Source organism: Ranitomeya imitator, chromosome 1 (genome assembly GCF_032444005.1).
Source record: "Ranitomeya imitator isolate aRanImi1 chromosome 1, aRanImi1.pri, whole genome shotgun sequence".
Classification (NCBI taxonomy): Eukaryota; Metazoa; Chordata; class Amphibia; order Anura; family Dendrobatidae; genus Ranitomeya; species Ranitomeya imitator.
The window spans coordinates 639860998-639876525 of NC_091282.1; the positions used below are offsets into that span (position 1 = coordinate 639860998).

The following is a 15528-nucleotide window of genomic DNA, read 5'->3' on the forward strand; positions in this document are numbered from 1 at the left end:
ACAATTTTGGAAACAAAATTTTTTTTTGCTAGGAAGTTATAGGGGTTAAAATTTGACCAGCGATTTCTCATTTTTACAACGAAATTTACAAAACCATTTGTTTTAGGGACCACCTCACATTTGAAGTCAGTTTGAGGGGTCTATATCGCTGAAAATACCCAAAAGTGACACCATTCTAAAAACTGCACCCCTCAAGGTGCACAAAACCACATTCAAGAAGTTTATTAACCCTTCAGGTGCTTCACAGCAGCAGAAGCAACATGGAAGGAAAAAATGAACATATAACTTTTTAGTCACAAAAATGATCTTTTAGCAACAATTTTTTTATTTTCCCAATGGTAAAAGGAGAAACTGAACCATGAAAGTTGTCCAATTTGTCCTGAGTACGCTGATACCTCATATGTGGGGGTAAACCACTGTTTGGGTGCACGGCAGGGCCTGGAAGGGAAGGAGCGCCATTTGACTTTTTGAATGAAAAATTGGCTCCACTCTTTAGGGGACACCATGTCACGTTTGGAGAGCCCCCGTGTGCCTAAAAATTGGAGCTCCCCCACAAGTGACCCCATTTTGTAAACTAGACCCCCCAAGGAACTTATCTAGATGCATAGTGAGCACTTTAAACCCCCAGGTGCTTCACAAATTGATCCGTAAAAATGAAAAAGTACTTGTTTTTCACACAAAAATTCTTTTAACCTCAATTTTTTCATTTTCACATGGGCAACAGGATAAAATGGATCCTAAAATTTGTTGGGCAATTTCTCCTGAGTACACTGATACCTCACATGTGGGGGTAAACCACTGTTTGGGCACATGGTAAGGCTCGGAAGGGAAGGAGCGCCATTTGACTTTTTGAATGAAAAATTATCTCCATCGTTAGCGGACACCATGTCGCGTTTGGAGAACCCCTGTGTGCCTAAACATTGGAGCTCCCCCACAAGTGACCCCATTTTGGAAACTAGACCCCCAAAGGAACTTATCTAGATGCATATTGAGCACTTTAAACCCCCAGGTGCTTCACAGAAGTTTATAACGCAGAGCCATGAAAATAAAAAATAATTTTTCTTTCCTCAAAAATGATTTTGTAGCCTGGAATTTCCTATTTTGCCAAGGGTAATAGGAGAAATTGGATGCCAAATGTTGTTGTCCAGTTTGTCCTGAGTACGCTGATACCCCATATGTGGGGGTAAACCACTGTTTGGGTGCACGGCAGGGCTCGGAAGGGAAGGCACGCCATTTGGCTTTTTAAATGGAAAATTAGCTCCAATCATTAGCGGACACCATGTAACGTTCGGAGAGCCCCTGTGTGCCTAAACATTGGAGATCCCCCACAAATGACCCCATTTTGGAAACTAGACCCCCAAAGGAACTAATCTAGATGTGTGGTGAGGACTTTTAACCCCCAAGTGCTTCACAGAAGTTTATAACGCAGAGCCATGAAAATAAAAAAAAAATTGTCTTTTCTCAAAAATGATTTTTTAGCCTGCAATTTTTTATTTTCCCAAGGGTAACAGGAGAAATTTGACCCCAAAGGTTGTTGCCAAGTTTCTCCTGAGTACGCTGATATCCCATATGTGGGGGTAAACCACTGTTTGGGCACATGCCGGGGCTCGGAAGTGAAGTAGTGACATTTTGAAATGCAGACTTTGATGGAATGCTCTGTGGGCGTCACGTTGCGTTTGCAGAGCCCCTGATGTGGCTGAACAGTAGAAACCCCCCACAAGTGACCCCATTTTGGAAACTAGACCCCGAAAGGAACTTATCTAGATGTGTGGTGAGCACTTTGAACCCCCAAGTGCTTCACAGAAGTTTATCACGCAGAGCCGTGAAAATAATAAATACGTTTTCTTTCCTCAAAAATAATTATTTAGCCCAGAATTTTTTAATTTTCCCAAGGGTAACAGGAGAAATTTGACCCCAATATTTGTTGTCCAGTTTCTCCTGAGTATGGTGATACCCCATATGTGTGGGTAAACTATTGTTTGGGCACATGCTGGGGCTCGGAAGTGAAGTAGTGACGTTTTGAATTGCAGACTTTTATGGAATATTCTGCGGGCGTCACGTTGCGTTTGCACAGCCCCTGATGTGGCTAAACAGTGGAAACCCCCCACAAGTGACCCCATTTTGGAAACTAGACCCCGAAAGGAACTTATCTAGATATGTGGTGAGCACTTTGAACCCCCAAGTGCTTCACAGAAGTTTATAACGCAGAGCAGTGAAAATAATAAATACGTTTTCTTTCCTCAAAAATAATATTTTAGCCCCGAATTTTTTATTTTCCCAAGGGTAACAGGAGAAATTTGACCCCAAAAGTTGTTGTCCAGTTTCTCCTGAGTAGGCTGATACCCCATATGTGGGGGTAAACCACTGTTTGGGCACACGTCGGGGCTCAGAAGGGAAGTAGTGACTTTTGAAATGCAGACTTTGATGGAATGGTCTGCGGGTGTCACGTTGCGTTTGCAGAGCCCCTGGTGTGCCTAAACACTAGAAACCCCCCACAAGTGACCCCATTTTAGAAACTAGACCCCCCAAGGAACTTATCTAGATATGTGGTGAGCACTTTGAACCCCCAAGTGCTTCACAGACGTTTACAACACAGAGCCGTGAAAATAAAAAATTATTTTTCTTTCCTCAAAAATGATGTTTTAGCAAGCAATTTTTTATTTTCACAAGGGTAACAGGAGAAATTGGACCCCAGTAATTGTTGCGCAGTTTGTTCTGAGTATGCTGGTACCCCATATGTGGGGGTAAACCACTGTTTGGGCGCACGTCGGGGCTCGGAAGTGAGGGAGCACCATTTGACTTTTTGAATACAAGATTGGCTGGAATCAATGGTGGCGCCATGTTGCGTTTGGAGACCCCTGATGTGCCTAAACAGTGGAAACCCCTCAATTCTAACTCCAACACTAACCCCAACACACCCCTAACCCTAATCCCAACTGTAGCCATAACCCTAATCACAACCCTAACCCCAACACACCCCTAACCACAACCCTAACCTCAACACACCCCTAACCCTAACCACAACCCTAATTCCAACCCTAACCCTAAGGCTATGTGCCCACGTTGCAGATTCGTGTGAGATTTTTCAGCACCATTTTTGAAAAATCCGCGGGTAAAAGGCACTGCATTTTACCTGCGGATTTACCGCAGATTTCCAGTGTTTTTTGTGCGGATTTCACCTGCGGATTCCTATTGAGGAACAGGTGTAAAACGCTGCGGAATCCGCACAAAGAATTGACATGCTGCGGAAAATACAACGCAGCGTTTCTGCGCGGTATTTTCCGCTCCATGGGCACATCGGATTTGGTTTTCCATAGGTTTACATGGTACTGTAAACCTGATGGAACACTGCTGCGAATCCGCAGCGGCCAATCTGCACCGTGTGCACATAGCCTAATTCTAAAGGTATGTGCACACGCTGCGGAAAACGCTGCGGATCCGCAGCAGTTTCCCATGAGTTTACAGTTCAATGTAAACCTATGGGAAACAAAAATCGCTGTACACATGCTGCAGAAAAACTGCACGGAAACGCAGGGGTTTACATTTCGCAGCATGTCACTTCTTTCTGCAGATTCCGCAGCGGTTTTACAACTGCTCCAATAGAAAATCGCAGTTGTAAAACCGCAGTGAAATGCGCAGGAAAACCGCGGTAAATCCGCCATAAATCTGCAGCGGTTTAGCACTGCGGATTTATCAAATCCACAGCGGAAAAATCCGCAGAGGACCAGAATACGTGTGCACATATCGAAACCCTGACCCTAACGGAAAAAAAAATAAAAATAAATTATTTATTTTATTATTGTCCCTACCTATCGGGGTGACAAAGGGGGGGGGGGGGCGTCATTTACTATTTTTTTTATTTTGATCACTGTGATAGGTTTTATCACAGTGATCAAAATGCACATTGGAACGAATCTGCCGGCCGGCAGATTTGGCGGGCGCACTGCGCATGCGCCCGCCATTTTGGAAGATGGCGGCGCCCATGGAGAAGAAGGACGGACTCCGGGAGGCTCGGTAAGTATGATGGGGTGGGGGGGAGCACGGGGGGGTGGATCGGAGCATGGGGGGGTGGATCGGAGCACGGGGGTGGATCGGAGCACGGGGGGGGTGGATCGGAGCATGGGGGTGGATCGGAGTGCAGGGGGGGTTGGATCGGAGCACGGGGGGATTGGAGCACGGGGGGAGTGGACAAGAGCACGGGGGGAGTGGACAGGAAGACGGAGGGGAGCGGAGCACTGTGTACAGGACAGATCGGTGGCTTGGGGGGGGGCGATCGGTGAGGGCACATCAGTCTTTCCAGCCATGGCCGATGATATTGCAGCATCGGCCATGGCTGGATTGTAATATTTCACCAGTTTAAATAGGTGAAATATTACAAATCGCTCTGATTGGCAGTTTCACTTTCAACAGCCAATCAGAGCGATCGTAGCCACGGGGGGGGGGGGGGGGGGGTGAAGCCACCCCCCTGGGCTGTACTACCACTCCCCCTGTCCCTGCAGATCAGATTGGGTGTAATTGGAGTTAACCCTTTCACCCGATCTGCAGGGACGCGATCTTTCCATGACGCCACATAGGCATCATGGGTCAGATTGGCACCGACTTTCATGACGCCTACGTGGCGTCAAAGTTCGGGAAGGGGTTAAAGACCTTCCCCACTTACATGGGCACCCAGGGCCACTGACCGGGTCGCCTCCATGACATCCCCCTGTGAAACACCGGACCCGTTACCGAGTACCCCACGGCCCTGGCGGGCCAATCACTAGAACTCTGTGTGGCATTGACCTGGTCTCTAATCTGAGCTGCTGTTTGTTAGGTCTCGAGTTCCCGCTTCTGCACAGGGGGAATCTCGAGCCATCTCCGCTGCGGTCTCCCATTCTTATCCAGCCGCAGTGGAGTCTGCTCAGCAGGGACGTCGGTCCCAGCGTCTTGCTCAGTCTCACTCTGTACAGAGAGTTACTGCTGCTTCTTCAGCTTCTGCCATTAAAGCCAGTGCTGGTCAGCAGCGAGCGGACTTCTCTGGGACTAAGTCCTTGTCTGCACACACTGAGCATGCCCAGGGCAAGATCTCCCGTTGGAGATCGAGGGTCATGTGCTCAGGCTCTGCAGCACATTCCATTGGTCCTCTTGGCAGGTCTTGGAAGGGCAAAGTTTCTGTGGCCACTTCCTGTGCTGCAACTATATAAACTGCGCATGACCACACGGCCATGCGCTAGTGTACATTTGTTAATGTGTGTATGTTGTGAGTGCAAGTCGTCCTTGGATACCCCTACCCTATTGAATGTCTGTTCGCGGAAGGTGTATGGTTGCTATCTAGCGCCCGACTTATCCTACAGCACGAATCACACATTACAACGTCCAGTTGCTGTGACCGCCAGTACGGCGCCGTGCACTTCCTCTGTGCTTTCCTTACCCAAGCCTGGGTGGTTAGTGGCGTTCGTCAGTGCGGCACCGCATGCACTCTTGTGCCTTAATATTGTTATCTAGTTTCCTTACACACCCAGTTGCGGTGTTGTGCCAGCAAGGGTCTAATCGGACTTCAATCCTAGTTGGGGTTGAGTTCGCTGACTACTTGCTCGCGCTCTATGTGCAGTACCGCGGTCCTGTGACGCAACAGGATCGCTTCCTTCACGCTGGGTGAAGTTTAACCCACGTGTGTATACTTATGAGTACCGCCATATAGTCCGTCATTACTTGGCAGCAGGTTCCATCTCTGCACGGTGGACCCCGGGCTGCGAACGCACCATACTCTATCTGATTTATTATTTGGTGCGTTCCGCTAGCCCTAACATTGTTAACTTGTGATTTCTGAGGGTGGTGACTCGAATAAACTTATCCTCAGAAGCAGAGGTGACTCTTGGTCTTCCTTTCCTGGGGCGGTCCTCATGTGAGCCAGTTTCTTTGTAGCGCTTGATGGTTTTTGCCACTGCACTTGGGGACACTTTCAAAGTTTTCCCAATTTTTCGGACTAACTGACCTTCATTTCTTAAAGTAATGATGGCCACTTGTTTTTCTTTACCTAGCTGCTTTTTTCTTGCCATAATACAAATTCTAACAGTCTATTCAATAGGACTATCAGCTGTGTATCCACCAGACTTCTGCACAACACAACTGATGGTCCCAACACCATTTATAAGGCAAGAAATCCCACTTATTAAACCTGACAGGGCACACCTGTGAAGTGAAAACCATTCCCAGTGACTACCTCTTGAAGCTCATCAAGAGAATGCCAAGAGTGTGCAAAGCAGTCATCATAGCAAAAGGTGGCTACTTTGAAGAACCTAGAATATAAGACATAATTTCAGTTGTTTCACACTTTTTTGTTAAGTATATAATTCCACATCTGTTAATTCATAGTTTTGATGCCTTCAGTGTGAATGTACAGTTTTCATAGTCATGAAAATATAGAAAAATGTTTAAATGAGGTGTGTCCAAACTTTTGGTCTGCACTGTATCTGTCTAAAGATATAGCTATGGATAGATGTAGATAGATATATGGATAGTTAGAGAGATATATGGATAGATATAGATCCATATATCTAGCTACATCTATCCATAGATATATCTATAGATAGATAGATATATGTATTCATATATCTATCTCATCCCTTCTATCTATTGATTAAATAGAAGGAATGAGATAGATAGATGATAGATATAATAGATAGATAGAAGGAATGAGCTAGATAGATGACAGATCTATAGATAGATGATATCTATCGATCTATGTATAGATCTATCTATCTATGTTTCTGTCATCTATCTATCTAATTCCTTCTATCTATCTATCTATCTATCTATCTATCTATCTATCTATCTATCTATCTATCTATCTATCTATCTATCTATCGAAGGAATGAGATAGATAGATAGATAGATAGATAGATAGATAGATAGATAGATAGATAGATAGATGATAGATATAATAGATAGATAGAAGGAATGAAAGATAGATAGATGATAGATAGAATAGTTACTGTAGATGGAATGAGCTAGATAGATAGATGACAGATAGATCTATAGATAGATTGATAGATATTATCTATCTATAGCTCTATCTGTCATCTATCTATTTGTCTGTCTAATTCCTTCTATCCATCTATTTTCTATCTATATTTATAGCCATCTATTATCTATCTATCTATCTATCTAACTCATTCCTTCTATCTATCTATCTATCTATCTATCTATCTATCTATCTATCTATCTATCTATCTATCTATCTATCTATCTATCTGTGTGTATAATGGAGTGTGGGTTGGACAAATATAAAAGAGGAGGTTGGAAAAGAAATTACATCACAGTTTTTTTTTCTCAAGAAAACATATTTATTTAGCTTCAAAAACGCGCAAAAAACGCATCAAAGACGCACCTGCATTTTCTGCCAAGAGCTGCGGATTTAGTGCAGAAAAATCCGCAGCCAAATCCGCAACGTGTGCACATAGCCTAAAGAATTTGTCATAATTCCTCTGCTCAGAGTGTCTGGGACTCAGTGATGGACAGCTATGTCATCCTATCCCATGCTGGGGCGTGCTGAGCTGTCAGTGCTTTGATTGACAGCTCGGTTGACCTATCTGAGACTAGGAGGTGCAGAGATTTCCACAGGTGCTCCCTGTTCTTGGTAATTGCCCTGCTGTTTAGGTGAGCTCTCTGGCCCAGATTGCTGCCAGGCAAAAAACTGTGTGCTCACCTGATCCCTGCTCTGTAAGTGTTGATATTCTGCTGCTGACCTTTGGACCGTGTTCAGACTACCTGCTTGTTATTGCCCCTTTGCTTAGCTGCCTATTTCTCTGTTATTCTGACCCTGGCAAGTGACCTGACTTATGACTTTGCATTTTCCCTTGGTTTACTACGTGCTCTTTTGGTATTGACCCTTGAACTTATGACTTCTCTGCCTCATGGCCTGGACGTTGGTTGTGACTAGTGATAAGCAAATTTGTTTAAAACCATCTCCAAATTATAAAATCTGCATGGATATGGCACATTCGGATTCATGATTGGCAATGCGAGCAAAATTTTTAAAAGTCAGAACGAAAAAGTGTGGGATAATGTGTTGCCACTAAACTTTTTTGAGCACTTTGGCAACAACTTGTAACAGCGCGGAGAGGCTGTTCCTGATGCTGGCACTGTTTGCTGCTTGATTTTAGCTAGTTAGTTGGGCGGTTGTTTAAGTCAGTGTAGCTAGCTAATGTCCTGTGTGGCTGTGAAATCGACCCTCCAGCAGAATTTTTTTTTTTTTTTTTTTAACCATTACTGAGGTCCACAGACAAAGAAGGCAGCGCACATGTCATACAAGTGTGTTGTGCGCTGCTTTTATTATGCTCCATACACGAGTATAGAGTTCTAAATCCCTTTTTTTTTTTTTTTTTTTTTTTTTTTTTTTTCTGTTACATATGTGATACAGCAGGCTAGATCTGAGTTTGAAATTGTGTTGAGCATATACTTGATTGTATACAGGCCTCATCCACAGTTAAAAAATACTTTTCTTCTCTTAGTAACGTTACACAGCAGGCTAGATGTCAGTTTGGGTGCTGATATTGTTCTCCATACAGGGGTACTTATCTACTATATAATTGTCTAAGGGTCACTTCCGTCTGTCTGTCACGGTTATTCATTCGCTGATTGGTCTCGCCAGCTGCCTGTCATGGCTGCCGCGACCAATCAGCGACGGGCAGTCCGGAAGAAAATGGCAGCTCCTTACTCCCCGCAGTCAGTGCCCGGCACCCGCATACTCGCCTCCGGTCACCACTAACACAGGGTTAATACCGGTGGTAACGGACCGCGTTATTCCGCGGGTAACGCACTCCGTTACCGCCGCTATTAACCCTGTGTGTCTCCAACTTTTTACTATTGACGCTGCCTATGCGGCATCAATAGTAAAAAATGTAATGTTAAAAAAAAATAAATAAATAAACCTGCTATACTCACCCTCCGTAGTCCGCTGAGCCTCTCTCGCTGGCTGCCATCGTTCGCTGCAGTTTCCGGTGGCAAAGGTATGGCAGAAGGACCTGCCATGACGTCACGGTCATGTGACAGGTACCAACCCTGGGACCACAAGCTGCCGTGGACTACAAGGAGCCTTCAGAAAGGTGAGTATATGTTTATTTTTTATTTTTTCACCTGTGACAAACCTGGCTGGGCAATATACTACGTAGCTGGGCAATATACTACGTGGCTCTGTGCTGTATACTACGTAGCTGGGTAACATACTACTTCGCTGGGCAATATACTACGTGGCTCTGTGCTGTATACTACATGGACATGCATATTCTAGAATACCCGATGCGTTGGAATCGGGCCACCATCTAGTTAAAATATAAACTTGTTCTGTTACTACCATGCTTCAAACATTTGGCCACATCTGAGGCTGTCATTCTTCTGTATCCAAGGCTCATCTACAGTAACAATTTTTTTTTTTTTTTCTGTTACTACCGTGCTACATAGAGCAGGCCATATTTTCTTTTAATTATTTTGGGATGGTACTCTGCTTTGCGCCATCTTATTCCGCAGAGCTTTACAGATATTATCATGACTGTCCCCAATGGGTTCACAATCTAAATTCCCTATCATTGTTTAGGGAGTGTGGGAGGAAAACCATGCAAATATGGGGAGAACATACAAACTCCTTGCAGATGTTGTCCTTGGTGAGATTTTAACCCAGGACCCCAGTGCTGCAAGGCTGCAGTCAGCGTCGGACTGGAGCACCTTGGGGCCCACTATGTAGCTACATAGAACTAAATACAATACCACCAATTGTGTGGTAAAACACACTAATATCAAGGTATAATATAACTTGTAGTACATGTCTTAACCCCTTCAAAACGCAGCCCTTTTTCCTTTTTGCGTTATCAGTTTTCGCTCCCCTCCTTCCCAGAGCCATAACTTTTTTTATTTTCCCATCAATATGGCCATGTGAGGGCTTGTTTTTTGCTGGACGAGTTGTACTTTTGAATGACCTCATTGGTTTTAGCATGTCGTGTACTAGAAAACGGGAAAAAAAATTCCAAGTATGGTGAAATTGCAAAAAAAGTGCAATCCCACACTTGCTTTTTGTTTGACTTTGTTGCTAGGTTCATTAAATGCTAAAACTGACCTGATATTACGATTTTCCAGGTCATTACGAGTTAATAGATACTAAACATGTCTACAGTAGGTCCTATTTTATCTAAGTATGAAAAAAAAAAAAAAAATTTAGCTCAGTCTTCTGATACCCATAGCGTTTCCATTTTTCGTGATCTTGGGTCAGGTGAGGGCTTATTTTTTGCGTGCCGAGCTGACGTTTTTAATGATACCATTTTTGTTCAGATACGTTCTTTTGATCGCTTGCATTTTAATTTAATATTGCGGCGAACAAAATGTTCTAGAGTTTTTATTTATTTATTTTTTTCTCACTACGCCGTTTAGCAATTAGGTTAATTTTTTTTTTATTGATCGGGTGATTCTGAACGCGGTGATACCAAATGTGTTTGTTTTGGTTTTTTCTTTTAATTGTTATATTTTGAATGGGGCGAAAAGGGGTGATTTAACCCCTTCATGACCCAGCCTATTTTGACCTTAATGACCTGGCCATTTTTTGCAATTCTGACCAGTGTCCCTTTATGAGGTAATAACGCTTCAACGGATCCTCGCGGTTCTGACATTGTTTTTTCGTGATATATTGGGTTTATGTTGGTGGTAAATTTAGGTCGATAATTTTTGCGTTTATTTGTGAAAAAAATGGAAATTTGGCAAATGTTGAAAATTTCGCAGTTTTCAAATTTTGAAATTTTATTCTGTTAAACAAGAGAGTTATGTGACGCAAAAAAGTTAATAACCTTACCCACATAGTATAACATAACAATCCTTATTCTAGGATCAAGAAGTGCCTTCAAACACAATTTACAAAATAGCAATTTCTTTATTTCAAATATAAAATAGAACAACATAACATTAAAATGGGTGCCTCAAACCAAACAAAACCAGAGGCTAGGAAGGCAAAGTGGAATATAGTTGACTTGAGAGAGATATATATATATATATATATATATATATATATATATATATATATATATATATATATATATATATATATATATATATATATTCTGACACCTGACATAATCTTGTAGAAAGGAAAAAACACACAAGCAAAATTTATAGCAGGTGCTGAGGTTATAATTAACCTAAAACAAGCAAACAACCATCATCAGTCTGATGCTGCCTGTTTCCTTCTACCACTAACAGGATGTAAAGTGCATGTAATCAGATCCTCCTCATATTACCTGGCATAGAGTCCCACACACAGTTCCACAGCCAGATGACTAGCCGAGCCTCCGGACCCCTACGCACGTTTCGCTGTTGCATCTTGAATTTATCATAGGGCGGTCCACTATTTCAGGCATTGTGTGTAATACATGTGTTCAAATATGGGACAAACTACATGAACTTGTGATGCCGGAGCCCAAAATGGAGGATTGGCTGAAAATAGCCCATGGATTTTCTAACTGTTGTCAATTTCCGCACTTTATTGGAGCCCTGGATGAGAAACCTATCAGGGTGCGTAAGCCGCCGAACTTGGGCACCCAATTCTATAATTCTAAGCAGTTTTTCTCTGTAGTTGACAGTAACTACATATTTATAATTGTAGATATTGGGGCCTATAGGCGAACTGGAGACTCTAGAGTCTTCAATGCATCCATTATGGGTCGGCGACTACGTGAAAACCTGTTGGACCTCCCACCACCACGACAACTCCCAGGCTCCAATGCTGAAGCTGTCCCATATGTACTTGTGACAGATGAGGCCATCCAATTGACCAGGCATGTCACGAGGCCTTGTCCCCAACGCAACCTTGACCACCGGTGGCATGTCTTTAATGTCAGACTTTCACTGGCACGGCTACTGGTGGAGTGCGCCTTTGGCATTATGGCATCCAAATGGCGTGTTCTCCAGTCTGCCATTCAGCTGAGTGAGGTAAATGAAGTCATAAAAGCTTGTGGTGTTCTACAACTTCACAAGAATTCATGAGTGCTCCTCAGCTGACAGTGTTTAAGGCATGTTGGTCAATGTGGGTAGGCCTACAACAAAAGTCCTTCCTCCGCAGCATCCCCTTTCTGGCATAAAAGTTAGGGATATTTTTACAAATTGTTTCTCAGGGAGCTACTCCCTGGCAAGATACTTAACTATGTGTTTATCGATCGTCCATGACAGCACCACGGAGAGAGGGGATCCGCCCTTCAGGAACAGGAAACCTACAGATACATAAGGGCGGCACCTCTCACATGCATCAGTTGGTTTCCTGTTCCTGGAGCACAGGATGCCCTACAGATATATCCGTATTTAATCTGAAATACCCAGGCCGGCTGTCCGACTCAGGTAGCGAGGGGGTCTCCTACCTCGGGCAGTGCGGGTCCCTGGAAGCGCCACGGTGGGTCCGGGTAGGGCTCCACGTCAGTGAGCAGGGGAGCGGAGTCCGGAGGATGTCCATCTCCAAGTGCCCGCAATGGAGGTGAGTATTCCACAGCCCCATCCCCCCCCCCCCCCCGGTCCGTGCGGTCTTCCTGGAGCCTCTGCGGCTCCTGCGTCCCGTCGGTCATCCTGCTGGGTGGCGGGGTTGTCTGGTGGCGCCATGCCCAGGCTTCCTTGTGCGCGCTTTCCGATACCGGAAGTGACATGGCAGGGCCTAAACCGGAAGTCGGCTGGCTTCTGCTGCAGACGCCGCTGTGCTGTGGGGGCGGCCGGGGGCTGTAGGGGGACTGGCGACCACACGGGGAGGGGACCGTTGGCCACACAGCTGCTGAAAATCCGGATCCGAGGGAAGGGCTATATATATATATATATATATATATATATATATATATATATATATATATATATATATATATATATATATATATATATATAATCTATCCATATCCGCACAGAAGGCTGCTAATGAGCCCATCTGCAGCAATGGATGAGCCAGAAGCTCCCGTCGGTCTGCTGGAGCAGGACAAAGCCTCGGAAAGGTCCCATGCTAACCCCCAGCCGAAGACCTGCGGACGCAGTGATCAGCCCAGTCGCAAGACTTCGTCTAGACTGAAGGATCCGGTTCGTTCCCCAAAAGATCCGGTACCTACCGCTGCTGCCTGGGTAAGATCTTCGTGAACGTGCCCTGATGCAGTCTTTTCCTATGTTTTTTTTTTCTTAGGGGAAAAAGTGCGCTGGTAAAGCAAATAATGAGTGTGCACTGTGGTTGCCCTTTGCCAGACGCCTACCCTAAAAGACTGTCAGTCGTGTGTGCGACAGATGGTAGGAAGTAAGGAAATGTATATATTAGTATAGCTGTAGTACTAGTTAAATTACATAGGGGTTTTTTTCTGCTCCCATAGGTGGCGGAAGAATCTCCTGATTTTACTTCAGACCTTAGAGAAATTAGCAGAGAAGTAAGATTCCTTAAAATCCTTGTTTCAGATTCGTCTACTGCCCCTAGGAAAGAATATGATTCGGAAGCCTGTCTCCTCGGCATCCTCTTCAGAGGAGGATGCTAATCGATTGTTTCCCGCTAGACCAGATACAGACTGGTTAAATCAGTCAGATCCACCATGGGGGTGGCTGATGAGAAACAAGAACTTTGGGCGCAAGACCTAATGTTCGGCGGTCTAGACCCAAGAAAACGCAAATCATTTCCACTTAATGACAGGGTTCAAAATTGTGTCAAGAGTGGAAAAAGCCAGAAAAAAAGGGCTCCCTCCCACCGGCCTTTAAGCGGAGATATCCCTTTGACGACCCCTTGGTGAACACGTGGGATAAGGCACCAAAATTAGACGCAGCGGTGGCTAAAGCTTTTAAGAAATCCTCTATTCCCTTCAATGACATGGCTTCCTTAAAAGATCCTCTTGATAAGAAAGCAGATTTGTTAAACGGACTTGGGAGATGTTGACTGGTGCTGTAAGACCTGCAGTAGCTGCGACATGCGCAGCCAGATCAATGATGGTCTGGCTGGACCAACTAGGGTCTAATCTGGAAGATGGAGCCTCTAGGGAATCCATATTAAAATCCCTACCGACAATCCAGAATGCCGCTGCTTTTCTTGCAGACGCATCCGCAGATTCTGCAAGGATGGCAGCTAGGGCTGCAGGGTTATCGAATGCGGCACGCAGGGCCCTATGGCTGATGTGTTGACCCAGCGACATTCAGGCCAGGTCCAGTCTTTGCTCTATCAAGTGCGAAGGAGAATACCTGTTTGGTCTGGTTCTAGACTAACTACTGGAGAAGGCCGGTGACTAGAGAAAAATTTCCCAGTCTACCGACCACTTTTTACAGGCGTCCCTTCACAGGAAAAAGATTCTTTCGCAGAAGGCCAGCCATGGATCAGGGCAGATGGGACAATAAATAGAAAAGAGGTACTGGATTCATGTTTGGAGTTGAAGGATGTCAGGAGCCATCCCATGAGATCAAAAAGCCACCCCAATGACTAGTCTCCCCGGTGGGAGGTAGACTATCTGCCTTCTACCCAGCCTGGTCCAAAATTTCCAGTAGCAATTGGATTTTGGAAATAATAATGGCTATGGGTCTACGGCTAGAGTTCTCCTCTATCCCTCATAATTTCTTCAGGGTTACCCCGCTCAGGTCCTCTGCAGCAGAACAGATGGCCCTGGAAACGGAAATTCATGACCTGCGCAGTAAGAAAGTCCTATCAGAGGTTCCGGTAGGAGAACGGGGTAGAGGATTCTACTCTCCTCTATTCCTGATTCGCAAACCAGACAGCTCCTTCAGAACTATTATCAACCTTAGGGCTCGTAACAATTTTTTGACCATACAACCGTTTAAAATGGAGACTGTTAATACCGCAATAAAACTACTGTTTAAAAACTGTTTTATGGTGGTGTTGGATTTAAAGGACGCCTATGACCATATTCCAATTTATGCAGGACACCAAAGATTCCTGAGGGTAGCGGTCTGGTTAGATGGGGTGGTCAGACATTTCCAGTATAGGGCTCTCCCCTTTGGTATACTGGTCGCCCCCTCCCCCATGTATTTACTAAGGTCATGGCTGAGGTAATGGCCCACCTACATGAGTCTGACATTCTGATAATCCCATACCTGGATGATCTCCTCATAGTGGGTAAAACAGAGGAGCACAGTTTAGAACAACTACAAAAAGTAATGTCTGCCGTGGAGCGTCTGGGATGGTTACTAAATGTCAAAAAGTCTCGGCTGCAGGTGAAGGTGCAGTGATTTTTTTTTTTTTTTTTTTTTTTTTTTTTTTAAGGCCTGACCTTGGATTCCTAGGATCAGGAATGTCGTTTGCCTCACGAGAAAATAGATCTCCTGCACCTTCAAGTGCTTAACGCCTCTAAAAACCCCACCATGTCCCTTAGGAAAGCGATGTCTGTTAGGCGCTCTCTACCTGCATTCCAGCGGTCTGATGGGCCCAGTATCATACAAGGATACTTCAGAGCGAGGTGTTATTACAACAAAAAAAATTTGGGGGGGTCACCTAGAGCCAGCTGACCTTGTCCCAAAACACTATTATATCCCTCGAATGGTGGCTAGACTGAACCTATCCAT

The 15528-nt window shown here is 44.6% G+C and overlaps 1 protein-coding gene across 1 annotated transcript in view; it reads left to right on the forward strand.

The window, feature by feature from the left end:
* Positions 1 to 3970: 3970 nt before the first annotated feature.
* LOC138638925 (fibrinogen-like protein 1) overlaps positions 3971 to 15528 on the forward strand; it is a 103109-nt gene continuing 91551 nt past the window's right edge. The window contains exons 1-3 of the mRNA XM_069728712.1: positions 3971 to 4014; positions 14572 to 14665; positions 15004 to 15186. Coding sequence (XP_069584813.1) covers positions 3971 to 4014; positions 14572 to 14665; positions 15004 to 15186 — 321 coding nt within the window. The remainder of the gene's footprint in view (positions 4015 to 14571; positions 14666 to 15003; positions 15187 to 15528) is intronic.